Raw genomic sequence first — 14,830 nt, forward strand, 5'->3', positions numbered from 1 at the left:
CTGATTGCTCTTCTAATCTTTTCAACCAGCTGTCCTAGAGCTGTCTGGGTACTCTAAGAGAGAAAAAGATCCCAAGCACAAGAGTGACTATTCCAAGGGTTTACCCTTCACATCTTTTCTGTACAACATTTGTAGTAAGTCAGTAATTACTCTGTACAGTGACCATGCAGTCCATCTGTAAAACTTTCTAAAAAACAAATATACATATATTACAATGCACTAAACATTATTTTACAGCCTGTATTTCTACACAAGAAAAAAGAAAGGGCAAGTCTTCTTCTTCATTAGGTCCTTTAGTTAATTTTTAAGGTGTCAAGTGAGTACCACTTACGTACCTCAGCACCACTGCTGCAACACTGCTTGTGGTAGCTTTAAATCCTACCACCTTAGTCCTCAGCCATGAGATTTATAACAGGAGAATTATTAAATCAAAACACCACTGATGTGCATGGAAATTTCTACATATTTAAAACTACAGAACAAGCTCTATAAATAAGTTAAAAATCTGCCATTTGAGTCACCACATTTTTCTATGCACTGAGACACCCTAAAGCTGCTTGTAGTGTTTCATTCCAGTAACAGCCGAGTATTTAGTGTTCAGTTTTCCAAAATGACAACCAATTAATGTACACTGAACACCATGCACTGATAACCAGTTACCAACTTATCCCATTTACATTGCTGATTTGACAGGTTTGGACACTCAATTTCTGGCATCCCCACACACCCTGATTAGCTTTTACTCCAGCTCACCAAGGCTGCCCAAGTTCCAGTCCCAGTCACCACTTTGAACAATACAACACCACCACTTGATCTTGGGTAAGGCAAAAAAGCCAACTATTACCTATAACTAAGTACCTGAGAATCTCAATGCTAAGCTTTGCTGTAAAGCATCTGAAAATATGCAGTTCCCACAGAAACAAGAGGAACTATATTGCACAGCTTTCCATTGCAAATCCAAAGGAATTAAGATTCCTTATGTGGAGGAAGGTTAGAGCACAAAACTTCAGGTTACACTGCACAGCTCCCAATCACAACAGTGTAAGAAAAACAGCATATCCAGTGTTTCAAGAAATGCTTCACCTGCCAGAAAAAAAGTTTTCCCAACTAAGAACCTCTGAATTTATGTTCAAGCATGTGGTAAATTACCAGGATTTCTAGGCAAGACAAAGAAAAACTGGACCATGCCTGCTTCAGTCAAACTGTATAACCAGTGTGCTTATCTCTAAGTTTTGCAAATTCCTGTTACCACTCCCATTTGGTTCCCTGCACTTCACTTCCAGATTATTTTTGAAAGTGTGACTGTTCACTGCATACATCAGCTTATTAAAGGAAAGCAAGAAAGGAAGAAAGGTTTTTACATAAAAACTTTGAGAACATCTGGATAAGGCAGTAACTGAGCTTCCCTAACAGTGACCAGATCAGCAAAGGGGTTTTTGTTTCATTTTCTTCCCCCCCACTTCTCAAGCCAATGAACAGGAAGACCTTCAACAAATCAATACAACGGAAGGGGGGGTTGTTTGGTTTGGTTTTGGGGTGGTGTTTTTTTCCCTATAAAAAGATTAAGCAGCCAGGATACTTTTGATGCAGACTGGACTGAACAGTGGGATCCTTTGTTTACTTCAAGCAAATGTCTTCACATTCCCTTCACTGCCTGGCATGCAGCTGAAGTTTATTTCAAGCAGCATCACTGTTGGGCTACTTGGACATCGATAACAGTAAGTTCACCTGAAAGATGAAAGGAAAGGCCATATGAGACAGAGCAGCCAAGTTTCAGTGCTGATGCCTTACATTTTAACCCTTAAACATGATTCCTAGGAAGCACACAGAGCTTCAGATTAATCAGAAAGCAGCTACAAAACAACTGGCGAAAATTTCCAGACAAATGCCTGCCTATAAGCTCTTCAAAACATGATTGTTGACCATATTGACTAGTCATTTCAGCAGTCACAACCTACTGTATCAAAGTTTCCACAATCCCTTCATGTGTTGTCAAAGAATTCCAAAAAATACTAACACTTTTCTTAAGATACCTGAAACACATTTGGGATCACTCACAATACTTGCTTCCCACAGATTACAGTATGTTTTCCCATACACATCAGGTAGGAGAAGTGATTTTAAGCATTAAGAGATAAACAATTAGAGGAAGCCACCTCCTCTAGGTAACCCTACCTCCACCCTGCTCCAGGTTAGCTATCACACATACCTGTGGCCACATTCACTGCACACCATGTCCTCTAATCTGTAAACTAGTTTATCTGTTTAAATATTGGCATCCTGGGATAATCGTGATTGTATCCACATACCCTGGACGACTGAGATCAAAGTGAGATTTTTAAAAACCTATTTGGTTTCTGTCAGAGCATCCTAATACAGAGAATTCTTAACCCCAACCATCTCTGAAACTAAAGACCTCATCATGTATGGTAACATTTCCATAAACATCTGCACATTTTCCCAATGCAATTCACTTCAGATGAGTCCTTGTAATTCTTTCCCATGCTTCCTAAATGTAAAAGTTGTTGCTTCTTGTGTTTGTCAAAAGCAAGACTGTTTTCATACACAGAGGCTTTTTTGAAGCATCTTCACTAGCTTTGATCTCTCTCTGAAAAGACAATGCCCAGAAATGGCAAGACTGCTACAATATTGTACAACTCAATCCCCAGTAACATCAATCAACACCTTCAGTTCATAGAATCATAGAATCATAGAATCTTAGGGGCTGGAAGGGACCTCGAGAGATCATCTAGTCCAACCCCCCTGCCAGAGCAGGGTCACCTAGAGTACATCACACAGGAACTCATCCAGGTGGGTTTTGAATGTCTCCAGTGAGGGAGACTCCACAACCTCCCTGGGCAGTCTGTTCCAGTGCTCTGTCACTCTCACAGTAAAAAAATTTTTTCGGATATTCACCTTGAACTTCCTATGCTCCAATTTACACCCATTACCCCTTGTCCTATCACTGGTCATCACCGAGAAAAGCCTAACTCCGTCCCCCTGACACTCACCCCTTACATATTTGTAAACATTGATGAGGTCACCCCTCAGTCTCCTTTTCTCCAAGCTAAAGAGACCCAGCTCCCTCAGCCTTTCCTCATAAGGGAGATGTTCCACTCCCTTAATCATCTTCGTAGCTCTGCGCTGGACTCTTTCAAGCAGTTCCCTGTCCTTCTTGAACTGAGGGTCCCAGAACTGGACACAATATCCCAGATGCGGCCTCACCAATGCAGAATAGAGGGGGAGGAGAACCTCTCTTGACCTACTAATCACACCCTTTCTAATGCACCCCAGGATGCCATTGGCCTTCTTGGCCACAAGGGCACATTGCTGGCTCATGGTCATCCTCCTGTCTACCAGGACCCCCAGGTCTCTTTCACCTACACTACTCTCCAGCAGTTCAGACCCCAACCTGTACTGGGACATGGTGTTGTTCTTCCCCAAATGTAAAACTCTGCACTTCCCCTTGTTGAATTTCATCATGTTTCTCCCCGCCCAATTCTCCAACCTATCTAAGTCTCTCTGAATGGCAGCACAGCCTTCTGGTGTGTCAGCCACTCCTCCCAGCTTAGTGCCATCAGCAAACTTGTTGAGGGTACATTCTATACCCTCATCCAGGTCGTTGATGAAGATGTTGAACAACACCGGTCCCAGTACCGACCCCTGTGGGACTCCACTAGTCACACACCTCCAACCAGATTCTGCCCCATTGACTACAACTCTCTGACTCCTTCCTTTCAACCAGTTCCTAATCCACCTCACTTCCTGATCACCAAACCCATACCTGATCAACTTTTCTACAAGGTTAAGTTTAACAACTCTATTGAATATTCATTAAATACCCAAACAAACCCCCCTTTCAGCTGAGACCCTGGAGTTCAGATGAAGCCCTGAGTTTAACCATCTAAGACTAGGAGGGATAATAAATATGTAAATATGGATTCAGAACACTGAAAAAACTAAAAATTAGAAATTAACGTTTAAAAATAGCCAGTCATATCTAAGAGCAACTGACAAAACAAGGAGCCTCAATATATACCTGTTCCATTGAAGGACAAGCTATGATCTGGAGATCTTCACTACTAAATTCTTCCTTTAACAAAGCATGGAGTTTCTGGAACATTTGCTGAATGTTATTCTTTTAAAGGAAAGAAGAAAAAACCTTAATATTAGAAAACACAACACCCATCTCACACACAAACCAGAAAAAGCACAATGTACATGGAATAGCTACTGAAGTGACCACATAGGGAGAAGCAGCCAAGCTTTAAGAGCTTCTTTTTTCAAACAAGCCCCAAAACAGTCACAAGGAACCCATGTTGGCTGTGAGATAAAAACTTTAGCTAAGATGTGCTAAGCTGAAATACTGAGCCCTACACACTTAAGCTGGAAGCTTAAAGCTCAAGCTTGGTTCTTTCTGGTGGGATTACAGTGGGTGTCCCACTGGATCTGCATCATCCTCTCTGCTGCCAGTGCTTCTGTCCATGCACAACTGATCAAGCTGTACTGTGGCTGGGACAGAGTTAATTTTGTTTATTACAGCTTGTATGGTACTAACTGGAAGATGCACACAATGAACAGAATCAGCTGCTTCCCTGTAATGTGTGTCTGTCATGTACACTGAGTACAACGGAGAGCAGGACAGCTTGGACACAAACATTTATATACATATATTAAACATATAATCATACACACACAAAAATATAACATAAACAATCCCACAAAATATGTATCAAGTCTTTAACTAAACGAAGGCCCAACACCTACAGGAAAACATGCTGAAGTACATCTAGCAATACTCACCCTAACTGGCTTAAACAGAATTAGTTCTGTATCTTTATTGGACAAGTATAATGACATGCTCCGTAAGGTGGATGGCAACTTTGTTTTTATTGTCTTGTAAGTGGAAGAGACTAGATCGTTGATCTTTGCTGAAAGTAAAAGAAATCATGCTTAATAGGCTGAAATGGCATCCTGCTAATTGAAATCTACAGTTCAGAATATCACCTCCACTTCACTGGTGCTGATCATAACCACAGGGCTGAGTGTCAGGGAGAGATGGAGCGACTGGGCTGTGCAGCACCAACTCATCACATGACTACAACAAGTCAAACTAGGCTTTTCTTTTTGGACCTACTCAAGACATCAACCCCTCTTTTCCCTGCAGAAAACACATCCAAGCCACTTCTGCAGGCGACCACATCCTCCTAAGGCTCCTGAAGCCACCATCTTCCAACAGCAACAAAGTCCTACTTACACTTCCCCATAGAAAACTCTCCTGGAAAAGCAATTGTTGGGGATCAAGCAGTTATAGGAAAGAGAAGAGTGTATCACAAGTTCTCCCTAGTGGCCACAGGCCATGACTGTAAGATGAAAGGCTGCACAGCCACCTGGACTTTGAATCAACCAGACAGAAATCCTCTCTCAGACATGACCTTCTTCTGTATTGCTAGTTTTACATGAGCATGCTTAAAGGATAGGGGGAAAATCCATTCATAGCTTTAAATTACAGAAGTTAAAATATTATATTATTTTTTTTTCCTCAGTTTCTACCATACCTAAATTTTCTACATTCTCCTGCTTCCGAAACAAATTACTTCAAGGAACAGCAGAAGCTCTGCTTAAATCTGCCTCTACACACATAATTATCTCCAAACAAACATTAAAAATACTCCTGAAGAAGCAGCAGATTTTAAGAAGAAGCTCAAGTTAGCCCTTGAGAGTGTCTGACCCACAAAGCAGCACTGAATTATGAATGAATGTGGCTGGCTTTGCATTTTAAAAACATGATACAACAGAAGGTTCCAATGTATGAATTGGAATAATTAGATTTCACATCCAGCTTTGTAATGTGAAGAGCAAAGAAACCCAGGAACATCTAAACTACTCCAAATGTTCCTTCGAAGCCTTCACATTTGAATTTTTAAGAAGAGGCATTCCATTTTTGCATAGTGACAGGGAAACTGAACAGGAACCAAATGTACAGACAATAAAAGCTTCAATGTAGATTCAGTTTTTCCTAAAAAAGCAAAAGCTTTATCTTAATGTAATCAAATAATTCCTTAAGCACATTTCATATGCAGTTGCCAAAATGCTGTTTTCATGCAAGAACAGGAACAGCTTGAGAAATACTCAAGTCATGCATCTACTGCACCAATTAAATGCATAGTCCGAAGTTTGTCATGTTTTGATTTACAAGTATCTTAAGATGTTTTAATTAGCACACAGGTAAAAAGCAGAAGCCAGGATTTTCAAGGGAAAGGCAGACAATTCTCAGGTACTTAGAATTTTTCCAAATCAATCACAGTTGCACAGTCCAAATAAAACTGGCCAGCTTTTCAGACTGCTGTGCTTTAGAAGTCAAGCACAGAGACAAATGACATTCTGAAATACTCGAGCCCCACACACTGCAGCCCATATTGCTCTACTTGAAAATGTGAACAGAAAGGGTATTTTTCTCTGTTTGCGAAGTTTTCAAGAGAAGTCTCAAGGTAGTAAATTGTTATGGCTTTATTAGTCTACAAGCATCTCAGAGGTAACATGAATATAAACCAAAGCAAATACCTGGCTGTGCCCAAGGTTGCTGCGAAAGGCTGTACTTGGGACCTCCTTGAGTGGCCATTGTTTTTAAAGCAGCCACCTAAAAGAAATACAATCAACAGAATTATGTTTCTTTCAGTTGAATTCACAACAAAGTGATCACGGAACAATTGCACAAGTCTCTTGGATACTGCTGTGTACAGAATCTCCCCTGCTCTCTCTCTTCTATGCATTGACTTAATGACACACAGGGGAAGCAGCTTGACAGAAATGCAATTCACAATTCTGGAAAGTAAAATTCAAAATGGGATTATACTTACAAAGACACTTAGGCACCTAAGGACACAAAGAAGCCTCAAAAGAGATTTACACTTAAGCAGGTTAGTCAAACTCCCCAGACTCCCAATGAATCACTGGGATCACTTGGATGATACATCAATCTCACTGGTTACCCATCTATATTTTAGGCATGCCACTGGCCCCACTACTCCAGCATGATAGGCTGGGTAAATTTAATAATCTTCTACATTCTCAGAAAACAGCAACTGGGGTATTTGTGATGTCCACACAATGCTGTGCCCCCCATTACTGATATGACATGCTGTAAAAACACTTATTTTCAGTATACAAGGATCCACATCACACTTGTCATTTTCCAGAAGTAACAGATACTGCTGCATGGCTTTTCTCAAGATGCCTAGAAATCTCTGAGCTCTAGAGCAGGTTCTAGGAAGAAGAGCACTTAACAAGACATCATATTTTTTTCCTATCCCCTCCGAGACCTAATCTTTTCTGACCAACTTTTATATGAAACTTCTGTTACAAATGGAACTTGGGAGAAAAGTACTATTCAGCCAGCACCTCACTGGTGTAAAATATGCTGAGAACAGAAACTTTTAACACACTTCACAGGCATCTCCCTTGAGACCTCCCTCGAGAACACACATGAGCCAAGATTGTTTTTGAAGGTTTACAAATTCAGTTCAGGTAGGAGTTTTCCTGCAAACAGAAAAGCTCCTGCCAACTTTCACAGACCTGTTTTAATGCAATGAAAGATTAAACCTTAACCAAAGAGCATAAGGATTGTTCTTAAAACCAAATTATGTCATGTTTTTTTAATCCATTAGTCCCAAAAAGGCCTGGAAAATTGCTGTTGGAAATCACAGGGAAGCACGACCTTATACTGGGAAAATCCATCATCTTCAGCTCATCAGACAAAACTAGCAGCTTCTTCTATACACAATTTAAATACCATTTCCCTTCTCCTACCAGTATTTTAGTCAGGTTAATGAACTTACAACATGCTTTTACCTTTGACATGAACTCCTCCAGCTGATCAATAAACTGTTTGGTCTGCTGCTGAATAAACTGCTCACAAGCCGATTTCAGGTGACGATCTACATCTTTCTTAGAGTCAATATAATGTTCTCTGATTTCTGGAGTACCCTTGAACAGAAGACAGTAATTCGCTCCTTTTTATTTGCCAGAGATCACCACCTGCTTAAAATGACCCAATTTTTCTTAATGCAATAGGAGTCTACATTACCTCCAGCAAGAACTGTATCAAGGCGTTGTTGCTGTTCAGTCTGAAAAACCTTGAAACTGTCTTAGGGTTCAGAATTTTAAATGCTGCATCTGTGAATGAGAAAGTCACTCCTGCTGTAAGTCAATGGGATTCAGCTCCAGGAATGGAAAACTTCAATCACCCATTTACACATAAAAAAAATGGCCTAACATGATTAGGACTATAACATTAATGATTCCAGCATTGATAAATGTTCTATATGTGTGCACTCATATAGAAGCACACAAAGCTTGAGACACTATTTTTCAGTTGCACCAATGATAAACCTGATTCTAACAGTCACACAGCCTAAACTGAGAAATACACTACAAAAGCCTATTGAATGAATGATACTTAGCTGTAGTGCTATCAGCATGCAAACTGTGTGAGCTCTCTTCCTTTTGTACCTGTATCTACAAGTGAAAGACTTTTATGTAAGCTATGTAGTTAAGCAGTTTTTAAAAAGTACGCAGAATTTGGCTCGTGTTGCCTGGGACAACCAAGTACAGTTCCATGAAATCACTTAGAACTGGCACTCTTTTCCTCTGTGCTTAATTGTTTTAGTTAGAACTAAACAAAGACACATCAAGGCTGATACACACTCATGTTTACGATCTCTACTTAAGTCCAAAGAAGGAAAACCAACAATGTCTGTCATTTACTCAAGATACTGAAATTAGTCCTACAGTGTTAAAAGTATGTTGTCAAACTAACATATTGGGAAAAAAGATTACCAATACAGTTTAAGTATGGCTTATTGCCCTAATTCTGTTTTAAAGAAGTGCTGTCAAAGGCATTAAACAGAGGGAATGCCAGACCTGTAGGCATGTCGGTTTTGCACTGAACTAAGAACCTGCACTTCCATGTAGTTAAAGGAGGCCACAGAGAAAAATTAATTTTGTTCTCCGAATTATTTCCCAAAATAATTCAAAAAAGAGCCTAAGTTCATTATTAAAACCCTATGAGGTAGTCAGTGTGAAATTCACTCCTCCCCACTGTATACTTCAATTACACGAACCTTAGCTTTATACTACTTTAAAAAAGAATTGGGCAGAAGTGTGACTTTTACATTAAGCAGTGTCCCCTTGTCTGTAAATCCCAAATTAAATCTTAAATCTATGTGCAGAAAGCTTGTCTAGAACACAGTAAACTCCTTAGAGTCATGTTATTTTTCTTCTACAATTCACCAAATATAAAAGCCCTACTGGCCTCTGTGACACTACCTTCAGAATTAAACACAAGGTACATCTTTTCAACACCACCACACAATATAAATAAAGGGTTTTCCATTACTTACCACTACTATCTGCAAAGCACTGGCTGGCACAAAAATTTGTTCAATTAAATGAAGTTGAAGAACAAACTTGTGTGTCAGTCAGGACAAAACACCAAAAGGATGTATTTGCCCTTTAACCTCCAGTCAACTAGAAACTACTCAACAGGTAGGAGGTTTCATTGATGTTCAAATGCAAGAGGTGAAATGGTTAGTGCAAGAAGTGCTTGCTTCAGAGTTAAAACAGTAGCTATTAGATGGCAGGAAAGAAAAGCTATTTCTTCACCTTTCTTTTCAGGAATAGAAGAAGAGAAACTTGACAGGCTTCCAATTATTCTTCTCATTATCTTAACAGAATCACAGAATGGTAGAGTGATAGGGGTTGGAAGTGACCTCTGGAGATCATCTAGTCTAACCCCCCTGCTAGAGCAGGATCCCCTAGAGCAGATTTTACAGGAATACATGCAGACAGGTTTTGAATGTCTCCAGGGATGGAGACTCCACAACCTTCATGGGCAGCCTGATCCAGCTCTCTGTTACCCTCAGAGTAAAGAAGTACTTTCTCGTATTCAGGTTGAATCTCCTGTTTACCAGTTTGTGACCATTACCCCTTGTTCTGTCACTGGACATCGCTGAGAAGAGTCTGACCCCATCACACTGACACTCGCCCTTTAGATATTTGTAAGCATCAAAAAGATTCCCCCCCTCAGGCTCCTTTTCTCTAAGCCAAAGAGCCCCAGCTCTCTCAGCCTTTCCTCATAGGGCAGATGCTCCATTCCCCATGATCATCTTTTGTGGCCCTGTGCTCTACTCTCTCCAGTCATTCCTTGTCCCTCTTGAACTGGGGAGCCCAGAACTGCACACACCACTCCAGGTGAGCCCTCACCAGGGCAGAGTAGAGAGGGAAGAGAACCTCCCTCGACCTGCTGGACATGCTTTTCTTAAAGCACCCCTGGATGGGCCCTCTTGTCTGTAAGGGCACTTTGTTGGCTCACATTTATAAACTGGACAAGTGCATGACAGTTCACTTTTGTATCGAGAGGGTGTTGGTTTTTTTCCTGCATTTTACAACAGAACCATAGTACAATTAAAAAAATCATGACAATGTCATTACTCTCTACTCTCCCTTCCTACAACAGACACAGTTGCTACACAAAACTATTTGACAATACTGCTTCTTGAACTTGCAAAATTAGAAATCCCTTCCAAAACAAAGTATCACAGAAAGGTCCACAAACTCTTGATTCATTCTAGGCAGGTCAACTATGTATTGTTAAATTTACCTGCTAACCAGCAGTAACAAAAGATATTCCTTTAAAGGGTCAGAAAAGGGGAAAGACATCTCTGTGGAATACAGATAGATTACTTTGCTGTTCTTAAAAAGGCCTGGATAAATAAGTTAGGTCAGCAGCACAAAACAGTCAAACACATGTCATACAAAAGTAAAGAACTTGTTAGACACATCTTGAATTGCCCTGAATAAGAAAATGCTTTTGACAGGTTTTTATTTCAGAGAAGAAAAGAAAAAAGCAAGTGAACAGAACAAGCTTCCAAGTCATTGCAAATGAACATAAAATAAACCCAGAAGTTTTGCTGGCACATTAAGGGAGGACAATCCCATCCCAGTCTGTAGCCAGTAACTGTTTAGTACCTCTAGTTTTCTTAAGGTCCAGGGAAATTTCCTTAATGGTGAAATCAGTGTGGAAAGGAGCAATTTGTTCACGAAGAATCAAAAGGTGTTTTATTAAGAAAAGCTGTCCATCAACCTGGGTCTATAGCACAAGAGAAAAAACATACATGACAGGTAAAAAAAAAAAAATTAAATTAAATAAAGAACAAAGTTTCAACACATTCACTTTTACTAGTTAATTCCTATAACAAAACTAATAATCTTACTAACAAGCTTCTTCCATTAGCATGTAGTGCCATTAAGTACACTCTGGGATCAACAAATCCCACTTCTCCACTGTTCTTAACACACTGCTCTACACAATCAGACTTTATTCCTATTCCTTGGAAGAATTAGAGTACACAGCCATATTATTAAATGTCCACATTAAGTACAGGTACCCATTATTTGAAAGATATAAATTTATTCTTCATAGGAGCTATTTCATATAATTCCTATCATTTATAGGTGAAAAACATTAGGTTCTAAAATGTTTTAATCCTTATGATGATTAAAAAAATGCCAAACATTTAATGTTTCTGTAATAACCTTGATTAACTGTGCAAAGGTCTTACAAGGCATTTTTCTCATGTCATTAAACACAAAGCTTCATTAATTTCTAAGCAGTACAGCAAAGATAGAAAGAATAAAAGAAGGCCAAGTTCACATCACCAGATGATCAGTTTTGCACTGCTTGTTATTTTAGCTATGTGCTTTATACTGCATGCTGCTTTTAATCTTTGAAGTTCACGGCTCACAGAGGTAAATGGAGGAAGACAGAGAATTCAAATTTGCTTTTCCAAGCTGGAAGAGAACTTTCCTTTATATAACTTCAAATAAAACAGTAAGGATGACCTTAATTTGAAACTTGCAGTTTTAACAAATAGAAATGTTCACTAAAATTAACTGGTGGAAGGGTTTATTGATTTTTATTTATTTGTATTTATATTTTTATTCCACATGCAGATTCACTGGTTAATGTTAAATTAACATGCATTAAGAATCAAGTGGTACAGATCCTGGTCCTGGGCCAACTTATCTAGGGTTCACTGCAGGATGAGCTCCATTCTTTGTTATATTTTAAGTCAATTGACCTGATATACAGTGCTAGAATGGATAATTAACTGTAGAACTCTGAAGCAATTACAGATTCATTTCTCAAACTAGAGGGAAACATGATTTGAATTTCTTTTTAAAGATACTATGTTTAACAGATACTAACACAAGGATACTCAAAAGAAATACTTCAAAACAGCTCTTTATTTCTAATAGCAACTAAAACTTTTTCATTACTAAATATTTACTCCTTATACAAATTCAACAATTTTAGCCTACTAAGACTTTCCTTTTTTTTATTATTTTTTTATTTTTATTTTTTTTATTCACTTCCTGGCTATTAGGAATTAGAAAATTACTACAGTATTTGTATTAAAGGAACTATGACAGGAAAAAAGAAGATTTACTTAAAGTACAACTTAAAAGTTAAAATGACTTGATGAAATTGAATTCTGAGCAACACCTAAGATCAAACCTTTTGATAACAGACAGTTCTGAGTGGACAATACTTAAAACTTCCCAGTGAATTTAATAATTAGAAAGATTTTTGAAAATTTAAAAAATGGAAGCAGAAAAAAAGAAAAAGAGAGTAATGGGCAGTGAAAGCAAATACAGGGAGCAGAGACTTTTAGCTGAATTTTTTTATTTAGGTATCACTTGATTTAACTCACATGAGTTACAGCAGCCTGTAAACATGATTGCTACTATTTGTATTCCACCTTTTCAGACAGTCTAGCATGTGAATCATTATCTTTGCCATACATTAACCATAACTAAAAGCCAGCAAATCCACCAGGTCTCTGGAGGCAGAGCAAGATGCTTTCACTGAGATTTCAATAGCAGCTTTATGGGAGGAGGGAAAGAAATCATACCCAAAACAGAGATTCTGACCTTATTTTTGCTGATAGAGTCAGCAGCTCCCAGCAGTGAGTGGATGCAGGCAGATAAGGCCTCTTGCGATAATCCCTGAAACACTGCCCTCTGCAGGGATGAGAAATCACACAGAAAAAGAAACAATGTGTTGGCAAAGCTTACGTAGAATTTAAGAGTTGCAGCTTGTGAAGGATGTGCTTACCTACACATAAAATTCTGGATTAGTTGGCTACAAACATGTCATCTAAATGCAGTCAGACAGGATGGAGCTTCCTATATCAAAGTTTGCTATAGCACTTAGACTGGATGCAGGTATATACTCCAGCACACCCTGTCCACCCATCTCTGTATCTGCACCCGAGTAGTGACATGGTCAGTGACATCTCATGCATTCAGGGCTAACAGCACCAACGATGCTTACTGGGTAACCTGACCAGACTCTCCATGTGTCAGGGTAACTACCTGTGTGCAATTTATACTTGCAATAGACATGAGATCATTCAAGTGAGCTTCACCTCAAGCAAACTCAAATTACCCCACGTTTGCACCAGGTTTGTAAACAAACATGACAGGTGCCATGGCTCAGGTGACATGGAATAACTCATTGAGCTTCAGCAAGGAGATCATATGGCTGAACTAGCTGTAGGAGCACAGCTCACCTCCACCAGCACTCCAAAGCACTGCATGACAGCCCTGACTGACCCAAGACCTGCTAGTGCCACTTCAGTCATGTCTTCTCCTATATACAGGGTGCAGACAAGGCATACCAGTTCTCCTAAAACACCTCAGTGAAAAAATAAGTAAAACACTGTGTAGATAATACTATAAATGAGCCTTGCAAACAACACAAGAAATACTTCTTCTCCAAAGGTCTAGCTGAAAACTAGGGCAAATACTCATTTAAGAGACTGATACATTAAGCAATAAAGTATTAATATTTTCCAGCTTCTTTTTAGGCAAATAGCATCTTGCTAGCAGTTTCACATAACACCTATCAGAGGTATTTTGAAATGCATGAAATGTATCCAATAAAGATACAACAGGTATAGAAAAGCAAAAACACTCACATTATGTTTCTCAGAGACTCATTAGCCTTTTAGGCTATTAGGTGACAGAAAAAAAAAATCAGATTCTAGAGGGCAAGTCTCAAAATACTTGTAAACACCTCTTTTATTTCTGTTAGACATGAAGTTTCCTGCTATCTTAAAGTTTGGAAAGGTTTCCTACATTTTAGAAGGGAAAAAGATATGCCACAAAAAAATTCTGAGAACATTTCCAAAGTGAAGAAGCAGTGAAGTCACCACTTTTAAGACTAGAAGGAACACTTTGTCTGACGTCCTGCAAAGCACATTGCAGGAAACACATTCACCCAGTAACTTTAGCAGTAAGACCATTCTAATAGACCCAGAACTTTCTATTTTTTCTTGTCCTATTCACTCCTCAACTTTGGTGTGATAAGTATCTTAAGTATTAGGTTGTGAAGTACCTTTGTCATAGCAAAAGCAATAAATTTACAAACCGGTGCCTTTTTTCTAATTCTACAAATACAAAATTTTCTTGGAAACAATGACCTAAATTTGCAGTTCAATTGTTTTATGTAAAGATAGCAGCAAAAAGACTGAGAGATAAAAGAGGCCACTAATTGTCCATTCCTAACTTCGATTACAATATTTATACATGGTACTACACACTTCATAACTTCACTTAAAAAAAAAAAAAAAGAAGACATTTTTGCGTACATCTATACATCTGTACAGTTTGGAGAGACACACTAGAGTCCTTCTGACAGTAGGATACCACATTCCATGCAGATCTGCTGGTGAAATCATGGTCTGGTGCCTGGGAGGAAGGGATT

General features: G+C 39.0%; 1 protein-coding gene across 1 annotated transcript in view; it reads right to left on the reverse strand.

The window, feature by feature from the left end:
* Positions 1 to 1,698: 1,698 nt before the first annotated feature.
* COG3 (component of oligomeric golgi complex 3) overlaps positions 1,699 to 14,830 on the reverse strand; it is a 31,915-nt gene continuing 18,783 nt past the window's right edge. Inside the window, exons 15-23 of the mRNA XM_010000866.1 lie at positions 14,715 to 14,830; positions 12,994 to 13,083; positions 11,029 to 11,149; positions 8,087 to 8,175; positions 7,852 to 7,986; positions 6,565 to 6,640; positions 4,804 to 4,931; positions 4,040 to 4,138; positions 1,699 to 1,728 (exon numbers count right to left, since the gene is read on the reverse strand). The exon at positions 14,715 to 14,830 is cut by the window's right edge and continues 1 nt beyond it. Of these exons, the coding sequence (XP_009999168.1) occupies positions 1,699 to 1,728; positions 4,040 to 4,138; positions 4,804 to 4,931; positions 6,565 to 6,640; positions 7,852 to 7,986; positions 8,087 to 8,175; positions 11,029 to 11,149; positions 12,994 to 13,083; positions 14,715 to 14,830 (884 nt within the window). The remainder of the gene's footprint in view (positions 1,729 to 4,039; positions 4,139 to 4,803; positions 4,932 to 6,564; positions 6,641 to 7,851; positions 7,987 to 8,086; positions 8,176 to 11,028; positions 11,150 to 12,993; positions 13,084 to 14,714) is intronic.

This window comes from Chaetura pelagica, unplaced genomic scaffold (assembly GCF_000747805.2).
Source record: "Chaetura pelagica isolate M959 unplaced genomic scaffold, ChaPel_1.0 scaffold115, whole genome shotgun sequence".
NCBI lineage: Eukaryota > Metazoa > Chordata > Aves > Apodiformes > Apodidae > Chaetura > Chaetura pelagica.